Raw genomic sequence first — 15012 nt, forward strand, 5'->3', positions numbered from 1 at the left:
CATATGACTGCGGCCAGAATGGGCAGGCTTTTTGAGAGGGTGGAGGATTAGTGTGGGCGATCTACAGAGAGGGCTGCGAACCATGCCCACATGTTCTTGGCCTGTCTGAAACTGGAGGGTTTCTGGCGGGGCTTTACTGACGTTATGTCGAAGGGTGAAGGTTGTCCCGAGTTCAGAAGTGGCCATTTTTGGAGTGTTGGAAGACCTGGGTGCCCAAGGGGGAAGAGAGGCCGACATTTTTGCCTTTGCCTCCCTGGTAGCCTGGAGATGGATCGTGTTGGAATAGTGGAACTCGGGAAGCCGAAACCGGGGGTGTGGGTGAGCGACCTCGCTGAATTCCTTGGGTTGGAAAAAACTCAAGTTTGCCTTAAGAGGGACTGTGGAGGAGTTTGCCCGGAGATGGAAACCGTTTATTGACTTCTTCAAGGATAGTTAAGATGTCAGTGGGGGCGGCGGGGGCGGGGGGGGGGGGGGGGGGGGGGGATGATTCTTGGGTTAAAAATGGAGGCAATGTAGGTGGAGGGTATTGGCAGGGAGGCTGGTGCTGTGGAGTGTTATTTATTTGTTATGTAAATACTTGTTTGTTCTCTTTGTGGTTATGTTTGATTGTGTGTGTATATGTATATATGATATATATATACCTTAATAAAAACATTTTTTTTTAATCTCAAGAGTGGGGGAGAAAGTACAGTGCGAACAGGTCAAAGTATTTTGCTGCGATCAGGTCGTCCACTCCTGTTCCTGTTGGCCCCGCAAAAAATAAACAAAATGTCTGTGAAGGAGACCTGAACTGTCCCTTTAAGGATTGGGTGTTAGAGCAGTCATTTTCAAAGTCGGGGTCGCGACCCGTGGTGGGTCGCAGGCGGGTGTCCGGAGGATTGCGGAACCATCCATCGCGGCGTTCCCGATAACGGGAATTAATGCGCAATGGCCGCAGCAGCCAGCTTTTAAAGATGCCGACTGCGAGAGGCTTTAAAAATGACGGCCGCGACCGACTTTAAAAATGCGGGTGCGCTGCGTGTCAGCTCATCAGTGCGCATGTCCAGAGCCCAGCGAGAAGCACTGCCTCCTCCTGACGTCAGTGCCATGACTCAGGAGGAGATTTTTCTTTTTATTCAATTAGTCTTCCTGCCTGAAGCGAGGCAGAAAGCAGGTCACATGCCTCGAACACTGACGTCACGTGCTCTGGCAGCGATTGCGATTCCTCCATTTTGTCAGCAGCAAACAAGCAACAGGACTGAAACATTTTAAATGGACTGTTTTGTCATAAGAAACCGAGAGCCAGAGACACAAACAGGCCAGGATCTCCAAAGTAAACCTGCTGGGGTGAGTGGCTCAGGAGAATCCACAGCAGCACAAAGCAGTTGTGGCATGAGTTGTTCAGTCGAGTCCACAACAGGACAAAGAAGTGCTGGTGTGAGCTCCAGGACCTCTGATTAATAACCCATACAGGAATGTATCATTGAATGCCAGAATAAGTGAGATCGTGAGGACCAAGCAGGCTCACCTGTTGCATTAAAGGGAAGTGAAAATGGTGGGTCACGAAGTTTGGGCGGCATGGGCTGCGAAAGTCGACGGCATTGGTTGCGAACATCGGCCGGCGTGGGTCCCGGGGGTTGGCCGGTTGGTAAAAATGGAAAAAAAGTTTGAAAAACACTGTGTTAGAGAGTTTGCAACATAGTAAGTGAGCGAAGTGTGCTCACTACATGCTCTGTCCTCTTGTACTCCAGAATTCCAATCTGATCCACAGCAATAGAACCTCACCTTGCATTTGCACAGTTTTGGAGGCATGCAAGACACCGAGCTGGGGGTGCCCTTGAACAAACATTTGAAGTGAGCAGTGTCATGTTGGGTGTTCCGCTATAAAGACGAACCAACATGGTTGTAGATGGTACAACTCTGTTTTATTACTCTTGATAGCAACATCTGTAAACTTATGACTTTGGGTCATAATTTACCCGTTAACCTGTGGACCTAGCCCTAACACTATCTTAGAGAGGCACTCAGCACATGGTGTATGTCTGAGTGGCATGCTGTGAGCTCTGTGCCCTGAGCTGACTCCTGCTAGAATGAGCGGGAACTGTGGTGTTCCCCGTTTTATAGTGCGTGTGCTCTCACTGGTGATTGGCTGTGATGTTGCGTGTCTGTTGATTGGTCCGTTGATCTGTCCATCAGTGTGTTTGCACCATGATATGTTTATATGAATATCATGACATCCCTCCTTTTTACAAGAATATGCGCCTATGTGGTAATAAATATTGGTGTGTACTGAGTGCAATATCTATACCATGTACATGAGGCTAAACAATATACATAGGAAGGTGTCAGGTGCAACATAGCAACGAGGTTGTACCATAAACAAAACCAGTGCAATCATCAAATATCGAAAACGAACTCCTGTAACGACAAAAAGAGAAACACATTAACATTGTGGCACAACACTTTAGTGAGTGCAATGTGCAAACAGGCTCATAAGTCCAGCCTAGTAGGTGGGAGACAAATTCGGGTTGACCGCCTCAAGGGTGGGTTTGGATCCACCGTCTGAGGAATGGGCCTTGCCACAGGCGATAGAGGAATAGGCATGGTGGCAGGAAGCTCCACGAAGTCGACATCAGGGACAACAGGAGGGCGTGGCACCGGTGCATGATCACGTAACGAGCGCAGAAGCAGCTGAAAAGCCCGGCGATTACGCCGGCGAATGGAGCCATCAGACATGCGAACCAGGAACGAGCGGGGAGCCACGCGGCGGAGAACTTCGGCAGTTGCCGACCAGCCACCCTCTGGTAGGTGGATGCAGACGTTGTCTCCAGGCGCCAAGGCAGGAAGATCAGTTGCCCGAGTGTTATGTGCCACCTTCTGCTGAGCATGCTGCTGTCGCATCCTCTGCAGTATAGGAGCATGGCCGGGTTTAGGAACATGAATGGATGGTACAGTGGTCCTGAGGGCGCGACCCATCAACAGCTGGGCTGGTGAGAGGCCAGTGGACAGTGGGGCCGAGCGATAGGCCAGCAGGGCTAAACAGAAATCCGATCCGGCATCAGCAGCCTTGCAGAGAAGCTGCTTGACAATATGGACGCCCTTTTCTAGCCTTGCCATTTGACTGGGGGTGCAGAGGGCTGGATGTCACGTGTGTGAAGCTATACAAAGTGGCAAAAGAAGACCATTCTTGGCTCGCAAAACAGGGCCCATTGTCCGACATGACGGTAAGCGGAATGCCATGGCGAGCAAAGGTTTCCTTGCATGCCCTGATGACAGCTGATGATGTCAAATTGTGCAGGCGTACGACCTCTGGATAATTTGAAAAATAATCAATTATGATGACGTAGTCCCTGCCGAGCGCATGAAAAAGGTCCACACCCACCTTCGCCCAGGGGACATCACCAACTCATGGGGCTGAAGCGTCAGGGGGTTGCGCCGGCTGAAACCTTTGGCAGGTGGGGCAGTTGAGCACCATGTTGGCGATGTCGTCGCTGATGCCCGGCCAGTATACAGCTTCTCTGGGCCCTCCGCCTACACTTCTCAACCCCGAGATGGCCTTCGTGTAATTGTTCGAGGACCAACCTGTGCATGCTGTGTGGAATCACAATCCTGTCCAGCTTTAGGAGGACACCGTCAATGATGGCAAAGTCGTCCCGGACATTGTAGAATTGAGGGCACTGTCCTTTGAGCCACCCTGCCGTCGTGTGGCGCATCACGCATTGTAGAAGGGGGTCAGCCGCAGTGTCCCGCAGACTTATGTAAAGATGAGACATGAAGGTTCAGTTAGGGCGCTCGAGAGTTACAAGTTAGCTAGGAAGGACCTAAAGAGAGAGCTAAGAAGAGCCAGGAGGGGACATGAGAAGTCTTTGGCAGGTAGGATCAAGGATAACCCTAAAGCTTTCTATAGATATGTCAGGAATAAAAGAATGACTAGGGAAAGAGTAGGGCCAGTCAAGGACAGTAGTGGGAAGTTGTGCTTGGAGTCCGAGGAGATAGGAGAGGTGCGAAATGAATATGTTTCGTCAATATTCACAGAGGAAAAAGACAATGTTGTCGAGGAAAATACTGAGATTCAGGTTACTAGACTAGAAGGGCTTGAGGTTCATAAGGCGGAGGTGTTAGCAATTCTGGAAAGTGTGAAAATAGATAAGTCACCTGGGCCGGATGGGATTTATCCTAGGATTCTCTGGGAAGCTAGGGAGGAGATTGCTGAGCCTTTGGCCTTGATCTTTATCATAGAATTTACAGTGCAGAAGGAGGCCATTCAGCCCATCGAGTCTGCACCGGCTCTTGGAAAGAGCACCCTACCCAAGGTCAACACCTCCACCCTATCCCCATAACCCAGTAACCCCACCCAATACTAAGGGCAATTTTGGACACTAAGGGCAATCTATCACGGCCAATCCACCTAACCTGCACATCTTTGGATTGTGGGAGGAAACCGGAGCACCCGGAGGAAACCCACGCGCACACGGGGAGGATGTGCAGACTCCGCACAGACAGTGACCCAAGCCGGAATCGAACCTGGGACCCTGGAGCTGTGAAGCAATTGTGCTAACCACAATGCTATCGTGCTGCCCTAAGTCATCTTTGTCTACAGGAATAGTGCCAGAAGACTCGAGGATAGCAAATGTTGTCCTCTTGTTCAAGAAGGGGAGTAGAGATAACCCCGGTAACTATAGACCAGTGAGCCTTACTTCTGTTGTGGGCAAAATCTTGGAAAGGTCTATAAGAGATAGGATGTATAATCATCTGGAAAGGAATAATTTGATTAGAGATAGTCAACACGGTTTTGTAAATGGTAGGTCGTGCCTCACAAACCTTATAAGTTCTTTGAGAAGGTGACCAAACAGGTGGATGAGGTTAAAGCAGTTGATGTGGTGTATATGGATTTCAGTAAAGCGTTTGATAAGGTTCCCATGGTAGGCTACTGCAGAAGATACAGAGGCATGGGATTCAGGGTGATTTAGCAGTTTGGATCAGAAATTGGCTAGCTGGAAGAAGACAAAGGGTGGTGGTTGATGGGAAATGTTCAGACTGGAGTCCAGTTACTAGTGGTGTACCACAAGGATCTGTTTTGGGGCCACTGCTGTTTGTCATTTTTATAAATGACCCTGAGGAGGGCGTAGAAGGATGGGTGAGTAAATTTGCAGATGACACTAAAGTCGGTGGAGTCGTGGACAGTGCGGAAGGATGTTACAAGTTACAGAGGGACATAGATAAGCTGCAGTGCTGGGCTGAGAGGTGGCAAATGGAGTTTAATGCAGAAAAGTGTGAGGTGATTCATTTTGGAAGGAATAACAGGAAGACTGAGTACTGGGCTAATGGTAAGATTCTTGGCAGTGTGGATGAGCAGAGAGATCTCGGTGTCCATGTACATAGATCCCTGAAAGTTGCCACCCAGGTTGAGAGGGTTGTTAAGAAGGTGTACGGTGTGTTAGCTTTTATTGGTAGAGGGATTGAGTTTAGGAGCCATGAGGTCATGTTGCAGCTATACAACACTCTGGTGCGGCCGCATTTGGAGTATTGCGTGCAACTCTGGTCGCCGCATTATAGGAAGGATGTGGAAGCATTGGAAAGGGTGCAAAGGAGATTTACCAGAATGTTGCCTGGTATAGAGGGAAGATCTTATGAGGAAAGGCTGAGGGACTTGAGGCTGTTTTTGTTAGAGAGAAGAAGGTTAAGAGGTGACTTAATTGAGGCATACAAGATGATCAGAGGATTGGATAGGGTTGACAGTGAGAGCCTTTTTCCTCGGATGGTGATGTCTAACACGAGGGGACATAGCTTTAAATTGAGGGGAGATAGATATAAGACAGATGTCGAGGTAGGTTCTTCACTCCGAGAGTAGTAAGGGCGTGGAATGCCCTGCCTGCAACAGTAGCGGACTCGCCAACACTAAGGACATTCAAATGGTCATTGGATAGTAATATGGACAATAAGGGAATAGTGTAGATGGGCTTTAGAGTAGTTTCACAGGTCGGCGCAACATCGAGGGCCGAAGGGCCTGTACTGCGCTGTAATGTTCTATGTTCCCGGCGAATACGGGCCAGACTTGCATCATTAGCTGGCAGATTGGCCGATGTGAAGGCCACATGCACTTCGACCTGACATACGAACCCCCCCGATTCGGGCTGTGTGCGCACTGCTCTGGACAGCGCATCCGCGATGACGAGGTCCTTTCCCGGGGTGTAGACCAGTTGGAAGTCGTACCTCCGGAGCTTGAGCAGAATGCGCTGGAGGCGAGGGGTCATCTCATTCAGGTCCTTTTGTATGATGCTGACCAGGCGATGGTCGGTTTCCATGGTGAACTGTAGGAGACCATACTGATGGGATACCAACTGAGGGGAAGCAGTTGAGGCTCCTTCTTTAAACGTTTTTAAGAAAAAGATAGATACCTTTCTAAAGAATAAAGGGATTCGGGGATATGGTGTACGGGCCGGAGAGTGGAGCTGAGTCCACAAAGATCAGCCATGATTTCATTGAATAGCAGAGCAGGCTCAAGGGGCCAGATGGCCTACTCCTGTTCCTAGTTCTTATGTTCTTGTACACGTAGTCGTGGAACTTATCTATGCCGGTTAACAAACCCAGGCACTCCTTCTCAATCTGCGCATAGCACTGTTCTGTGGGGGTCATGGCCCGTGAGGCATAGGCGACCGGGGCCCATGATGCAGTGTCGTACCGTTGCAGGAGTATCGCCCCAATGCCGGACTGGCTGGCATCAGTCGAGATCTTCGTATCTCGAGAAGTGGCGAAGAACGCCAAGGCCGGGGCTGTGGTGAGCTTAATCTTGAGCTCCTCCCATTCCTTCTGGTGTGCGGGCAGCCACTGGAGCTCCGTAGTCTTCTTCACCAGGTGGCGAAGAGCCGTTGTTTGGGAGGCAAGGTTGGGAATTAACTTCCCCAGGAAGTTGACCATCCCGAGAAAGCTTAGCACTGCCTTCTTGTCTGCTGGCTGGGGCATGGCTGTAATAGCTGTCACTTTGTCTGCACCCAGGCACACTCCTGACCAGGATATGTGGTCCCCGAGAAACCTTAACTCAGTTTGGCCAAAAGAACACTTGGCTCGGTTGAGGCACAGGCCGTGCTCTCATATCCGAGCAAAGATGCGCTGGAGACGACTAATGTGCTCCTGTGGTGTGGTGGACCAGATGATGACGTCGTCAACATAGACACGCACCCCTTCGATGCCCTCCATCATCTGTTCCATGATTCTGTGAAACACCTCAGATGCCGAGATGATGCCAAACGGCATTCTATTGTAGCAGAACCTGCCAAAGGGAGTGTTGAAGGTACACAGCTTCCTGCTGGACTGATCCAGTTGAATCTGCCAAAAACCCTTTGAGGCATCAAGCTTTGTAAATATTTTAGCCTGGGCCATTTCGCTCGTGATCTCTTCCCGTTTGGGTATGGGGTAGTGTTCCCTCATTATGTTGTTGTTCAGGTCTTTCGGGTCGATGCAGATCCTGAGTTCGCCAGAGGGCTTTTTAACGCACACCATGGAGCTGACCCTTGGCGTGGGCTCTGTGACCCGGGAAAGCACTCCTTGGTCCTGGAGATCCTGCAGCTGCTGCTTGAGGCGGTCTTTGAGTGGCGCTGGGACTCTACGAGGTGCGTGAATGACTGGGGTGGCGTCCGGTTGAGCCGTATTCTGTAAGTGTAGGGCAGTGTGCCCATGCCCTCGAAAGCCTCCTGGTTGTGGGCGAGGAGCGAGTGAAGCTGTGCCCTAAAGTCTGCATCCGGGAAGTCGGACGTGCCTTCTGGAGACAGAGTGTGTACCTGCTGAACGAGGTGGAGAACCTTGCACGCCTGTGCGCCTAGCAGGGAGTTCTTCGATGATCCAGCTATCTCAAAGGACAGTGTGGCTGTGTATGCATCGAGCTGGCAGGATCCCATGGCCGGGATAACATTCCCGTTGTAATCGACCATCTGACAGCGGGATGGCCAAATCGATGGTTTGACCTTCAAGGCGTAGAAGGCTGACCATGCAATAAGGTTGGCGGAGGCACCAGTGTCTAAACGGAATGTGATTGGTGACCGTTAGGGTGGCACACCATTCATCACCCGGATTAACGCTGTTCACTGGCATCGGCTGGTGTGTCCTATTTGGGGACATTCGATTCCTGTCAATGTCCGCAACGCGGAAGGCTTCCCGGTCGTCGGTATCACCGGTCTGTACATCGTCAGGGTATGACTCGGTGTATGGAGGCTGAATGGCCTGCACGTCCCTGCGAGGCTGGCGGAACTGGGGAGCGTTGGCAGGTTGAGCTGCTCAACAGCAGGCAGCGTAGTGACCCATCTTGCCACAGCGGCGGCATTGTCGATTCTTTGCTGGACATTGCCGCTTTAAATGTGCGGATCCACAGTTGCCGCACGTCGTGACGTCATGGCGTTCGTTGTGCCACCACGCATGCGCAGTTTGGTCCTGCGTAGAGTGCACGTCACGTCCCTCTGCATCGACATCTCTTTTGGCGCGTACAAGGGCGGGAGGCCGCGGAAAGCGCGCGAAACCGCCGCCCTCGTCCGGGCCGCGGGCCGGGAGGAACTCGATCAATTGGACCCGCTCGGCCTCGTAGGACCCCTGCCATGCCGATTCGGACGCCTGGAATTGGGAGTACCAGCTGGTCGCGTTTTCATGGAGGACACAGGCTTCGATGGCGGTGGCTAGGGTGACGCTCTTAATTTTGAGGAGCTGCTGGCGTAGGGTGCCTGAGTTGACCCCAAATACTATCTGGTCCCGAATCATGGAATCGGCGGTGGCCTCCTAGCCGCAGGACTGTGTGAGGATACGGAGGTGTGTCAGGAAAGATTGAAAAGGCTCATCCTTACTCTGCAGGCGCTGCTCGAAGCTCTCGTTTACCTCGACGCTGAAGTGTTGCTCAAGTTTTAGAAGGACCGTCTTGTACTTCGTCTTGTCCTCACCTTCCGTGAACACCAGGGAGTTGTAGATGTAGATGGCATGTTGCCCTGCCGTGGAGAGGAGGAGGGCGATTTTCCTGGTGTCCGATGCATTCTCCCTGTCTGTGGCTTCTAGGAAGAGCAGGAAGCGCTGTTCAAACAGCTTCCAGTTGACGTCGAGGTTTCCAGCGATTTGGAGCGGCTGCGGCGGGCTGATGGTGTCCATGGCGCAGGATGGCGGATCGCTGAAGATGTGCAGGTAGGTCTCACAGTTGCTGGGTTCCAATCCTGGTATTATGTCGTGTTGGGTGTTCCGCTATGCAGATAGTACAACTCTGTTTTATTACTCTTGATAACAACATCTGTAAACTTATGACTGTGGTTCGCAATTTACCCGTTAACCTGTGGACCTAGCCCTAACACTATCTTAGAGAGGCACTCAGCACATGGTGTATGTCTGAGTGGCACGCTGTGAGCTCTGTGCCCTGAGCTGACTCCTGGAATGAGCAGGAACTGTGGTGTTCCCCGTTTTATAGTGCGTGTGCTCTCACTGGTGATTGGCTGTGATGTTACGTGTGTGTTGATTGGTCCGTTGATCTGTCCATCAGTGTGTATGTGTGTTTGCACCATGATATGTTTATCTGAATATCATGACAAGCAGGACATGTTAACAAGCAATTCATTATGTAGAGAGGTTCCTTCCTGGACTTTCAGGCTGGGAGTTAATGCATAGGTGGAACTCTTCTCTCCACCACCCCCAGCAACCCCGGTCAGGATCAAGCATGCCTCCACCAGCCGTTAGTTCCTGAGGTTGTGGTCGCCACCCCTATGGGGGAGGACCTGACTCCTAGAACTAATGGTAATCAGTGTGCCACAACTCTTCAGTCCCAGCAGTGTCATCGGGAATGATGACCACCATTAGGACTGTAATCAGTCCCTAACCAGAAGCATCACTGGGAGTCAGAGTACAAGGTAAGTGTGACTGCCTTGCCCAGGCCTGACTGATTCTGGGGAGAGGGATCTTGGGGGAATCAAGAGGCTAAGAGGGTTAGTGGAAGGAAATGTAGGTGGCCCTTTCTGCTGAGGGGGCCTTCCATGGTGCACAGGGTGTCTAAACAGGAAGGCACCCCAAGCTTCTTTCCCCACCCACCCTTCAAATCCACCAACTAGTGACAGCACGAGGAGTGGCAATAATTTTAGGGGACAGATGTTTCTGAATTTTGAGTTCTTTTTCATTTTCTGTGATTATTGTATGTTTCCAGTTCAAATGCATAAATTTGTAATTTGTGAGCCGAATGGAGCTCTGCTGTTTTGAAACTCAAACATATAATTAAATATGAATACTTGAATTGTTCTTTTATTGAAATAACAATTTTGGTGTTTTGAGGAATTCCACCATGCGGATGGCACTGCGTAGCAGCTGAGTTAGAACTTTTATCCATATTCCCTTGTTATAGGCTGTCTGATTTAGACATCTTTCCAAGCCAATTCCTAATATTTGAGCAGCACCTATTGTTCTAAAAAAATTAGGGGAAGAAACTACGCTTTCTTTGTCCAACCTATTTGAAAAGAGACACTTGAGTAGTAAGTTGCTTTGATACAAATTGTTCAGATTTTATTCATGTTAATCGCTCTGCCTTCTCTTTGTTTAGGCCTTGGAGGTGCTGTAGGCTACCTAACTGGTGCCATAGAATGGAAGAACACTTTTCTGGGGACTATTTTAGGATCTGAATATCAGATTATTTACATCTTTTCTGTAATTAATTTCATCATATTTCTAATAATACACCTGTGCAGCATTCCGGAAATTCCATTTGGACAAGATGTAGATCTTCAGAAATTATGTTTGCTGCAAAATAATACTCATGGCTATGGAAGTATTGAGAGTCCTGCAGACGGTCACTCTGATCCAAATCTTTATAAGCCGAGATCTTTGTCAGTGGTGGGAAAATCGGAAGACAATTCGCAATGCATCTGCATGAAACCATCAGAGGAAAAGGTAATTATCCATCAATGTGAGTTTTATTTTGAAGTTAGACTTTGCTGGTGTGGCAAGGAGAGAGGTCTTTGGTTTCTGAAGTGTAGCTGATCAAAGAATGAATGTCTTCAAAATCAATTTCCAGATTTAGGAACCTAACATGAGAAGGTGGGCATCTGGCAACCTCGTAGCAGTGTGTCGCTCCCTTGGGGGGTGGGCTGATGCTGCTGGCAAGAAGGGGGGAGGAGTTTGATGGGAGACCCAATGGGGGGGCCTTGATGCACAATGCCAATGATCAAGAGGGGTTGGAGGGTAGAGAGGGTGGTTGCCATCGAGGATGGTGTGGGCGGGAGGCACTGAAGCCCTGTGCTGGTGATGTTGGGGGGAGGACCTTTACTGTCACTCAGCAATCGTGGCACCCTTTAAAAATGGCACCCCATCTCTGTGAAGCCAGGCTTGCCAGCATGTTTCAGCCCCACCCCTCTCAGTGCCAATGCAAAACTCGCACCCCTCTAAAATAATTTCTAAGTGTTGGTGGATTGTGATCTGAATTGCACCCAAACCCAGCTGTAATCGCACCATGTTTCCCAATGGAGACCACATATATTTCTGCCCACTATGTCTGGAGCATTTTGCGGTGCAGTGGTAGCACCTCTGAACAGGTTCATTATCAACCTGTATATTCTTTCCATATGCCTGATGCCAGGCGGTAAGAGCAGGAGCGTTTCCTGGTCAGCCATTCTGCAGAAGGCAGTAATGCAATGGCTCTATACTATATTTAAAATAAAGCAACTTGTGGGTAATTAACAAGAATACAAATAATTGCTTTTAAATGTCATGAAAAAGTCACTGAAAATCTCCAAATCTTTTTATTGCAACAAAATATGGATGTCAAAATCATGTTGAGACAAATCCCTTTAAGACAATAAATATTAAATTTATTATATACACCATGGAACAGATAAGTACTTATGCAGATAGGAAAATATTCATTTTTTGTTTATAACACAAATGGCTTACAATGGGAGGCACGCTAGCACAGTGGTTAGCACAGTTGCTTCACAGCTTCAGGGTCTCGGGTTCGATTCCCGGCTTGAGTCACTGTCTGTGCGGAGTCTGCACGTTCTCCCTGTGTCTGCATAGGTTTCCTCCGGGTGCTCCGGTTTCCTCCCACAGTCCAAAGATGTGCAAGTTAGGTCGATTGGCCATGCTAAATTGCCCTTAGTGTCGCAAAATGTTAGGTTGGGTTACAGGGAAAGGGTGGAGGTGTGGGCTTAAGTAGGGTGCTCTTTCCAAGGGCCGGTGCAGACGCGATGGGCTGAATGGCCTTCTTTTGCACTGCAAGATTCTATGAACTCTATACAATATTTTAGATTTTTAGTAGCACCAGCAGAAACCCTCCACAACTTGTGCATTGGCATTTTGTAAAGGATCTCTGAAAGATAATGCAATCAACATTGGTTTATTGGTGAAAGTGAACTTAGCAATGCCAATAAATTTTGTATGTGTTTTCAGGCATTAAGACATATAACCCTGAAGTCGCTGTTTAAAGCTCTGCTCAGTATGCCTTCTCATTACCGTTCTTTGTGTGTTAGTCACCTCATAGGATGGACAGCATTTCTCTCAACAATGCTATTCTTCACTGACTTCATGGGACAGGTAATAACCAATGTGGAATTCACTAATCTTTTATTTTGAATTTCTTTCTGATGTTTTTGTTTTGACACCTGGTGTGAACATTTGTTAACAAGAAAGTCAATCAAGACCAAATTGTGCTTTCCATTTCCGTGGATCCCTATCCAATGATACTGCATGCAGTATCATTTCTGGCCAGTTGTTATGCCTACATGCATTCATTTGGTGCCATCTCACAGCTTCAGGATGCTCATGGACCTAAACTACCAATGCATTACCAGCAGCTTTTTATGCACAACAAGGTCTCAAAAGCAGTATTGTTCTTTTTATTATTCTTTCCTGGCATGCGTACATGGCTGGTTTCGAAAAACATCTTGGCTTTTGTACTCTTCCATCCCTATTTATAATGCCCATCAATAGTTCAGGCTTCGGCATGATGCATTTTACTATCACTGCTTTGATCAGACAATTTTTCACAACTTGGTCATTTGTATTGTACAACCAGCTCCGCTCCTTTGAATGCTTTAGGTCCACGATCAACATGAGTCCTCTTGAAGGGTCACTGACCTGTTTCTCTCTGGACAGATGCCATCAGACGTGCTGTGCATTTCCAACACTTACTGGTTCTATTGGAGCAAAAATAATCCTTCTTGTCAGCCCTCCAAAAAGCAGCCAGAACCTTATGAGCCTCTCATTCCCCTTCAGCAAGAAACCGAGCAGCAACGGCCTGAGATCTGGTTTGGCGCGACATTAAACATGCATTTTAAAACAAAATTAGGGTACAAAGAAAACCGGAACTCCATGTTAAAGCAATAAATTGATAATTTAAAGAATGAATATATATTTTTTAAAGTACCAAGCAGCAGAGCTTACAAATAGAACCTTTTTTGTCTTTTTGTTTATAATAATAATCGTTTATTGTCACAAGTATGAAGTTACTGTGAAAAGCCCCGAGTCGCCACGTTCCATCGCCTGTTCGGGTAAGCTGGTACGGGAATTGAACCCGCGCTGCTGGCCTTGTTCTGCATTACAAACCAGCTGTCTAGAAGCAGACCTGGTAACATGCAGACTGGGCCCAAAGTTCTGATCACCAAGGAAGGTGGAAGGGATCAGGGCTGAGACCAGGAATAGAACTTGACAAACAGCAAACTTGTGTTTGCCACTGGTGACACACAAACTGGCCTTGGCGGAATGAATGGCCATGGTTCCCTAACGATGTATTTTAGGGGGTTAGCCCAATATCGTGCCAGGGAATCCCTCTAGGATGTTTAATAATAACCTTTATTAGTGTCACAAGTAGGCTTACATTAATACTGCAATGAGGTTACTCTGAAAATCCCCTAGTCGCCACATCTCGGCGCCTGTTCAGGTACACTGAGGGAGAATTAGAATGTCCAATTCACCTAACAGCACATCTTTCGAGACTTGTGGGAGGAAACTGGAGCACCCAGAGGAAACCCACGCAGACACTGGGAGATCCGTGCAGACCCCGCACAGACAGTGACCCAAGCCGGGAATCGAATCCGGGACCCAGGCACTGTGAAGCAACAGTGCTACCCACTGTGCCTCCGTGCCACCCTATTCCACGCAAGGGTTTACCCAGCAATTGCCCAGAGGAGCTAACTTCCCCTGGGTAAAAGAAAATTACTGCATTGAGCTTCACTGGAGTTTCTCCAGTTGGGTTGAACTTCCAGTGAAGCTCAACGCAAACTGGATGAACAACATCTCATCTTCCGGTTAGGCACACTACAGCCTTCTGGTCTCAACATCGAATTCAACAACTTCAGATGATTAGCTCTATCCCACCTCAACCCATTTGTTTTCATTCCATTTCATTTTAACTTTCTTACCATTTATTTCTCTCTTGTCTTTCTTTATATATGTTCAACCCCCCCCCCCCCATCTTATCCACCTTTTGTTACCCTTTCTCCCCGTTGTTTCCCCCTTCCCCTCCCCCCACATCTACATCTGTCACAGTTTACGCTTTGATGTTAATTTCTCTGCTGTTTGGTCTTTCACATCTTTTGTTCTCTCTGGGGACTGCCATTAGCACTCTTTCCCCTTGCTTTCTGTGGCTATTAGCACCCCTTTTCCCTGAGTTACTGTGGCTATGACTCATCTTTCAGTCTCATTCCAGAGTATAAATATTTCCCACCTTCTCTGTCTTTAGCTTTGATAAAGGGTCACCTGGACTCGAAATGTTAGCTCTTTTCTCTCCCTGCAGATTCTCCCAGACCTGCTGAGATTTTCCAGCATTTTCTTTTTAACTTCCCCTGGGGACAATTGTGCTGGGCTGGAAACCGTGATTTGAAGTGTTAACATTGGAAGGTTCTGCCAGTTTTACCCTGATTGCCACTCTGAAAGATTAAGAACGAGAAAATCAGTTCTATTGAACACCCAGACCGAGCGTCACATGGGATAGCCCTACAACAGATGACCCAACACCCCTAACTATCCAGCCCAACCACCCCCCCCCCCCCTTCCTGGGCTAACTCTTCCCCCCCCCCCCCCCCCCCCGCACGT

At 48.6% G+C, this 15012-nt stretch overlaps 1 protein-coding gene across 1 annotated transcript in view; it reads left to right on the forward strand.

Annotated features, from left to right (window-relative positions):
- The window catches only part of slc45a2 (solute carrier family 45 member 2), a 140040-nt gene that overhangs the window by 18986 nt on the left and 106042 nt on the right, over nt 1-15012 (forward strand). The window contains exons 3-4 of the mRNA XM_072497313.1: nt 10529-10875; nt 12370-12513. Coding sequence (XP_072353414.1) covers nt 10529-10875; nt 12370-12513 — 491 coding nt within the window. The remainder of the gene's footprint in view (nt 1-10528; nt 10876-12369; nt 12514-15012) is intronic.

This window comes from Scyliorhinus torazame, chromosome 3, assembly GCF_047496885.1.
Source record: "Scyliorhinus torazame isolate Kashiwa2021f chromosome 3, sScyTor2.1, whole genome shotgun sequence".
NCBI lineage: Eukaryota > Metazoa > Chordata > Chondrichthyes > Carcharhiniformes > Scyliorhinidae > Scyliorhinus > Scyliorhinus torazame.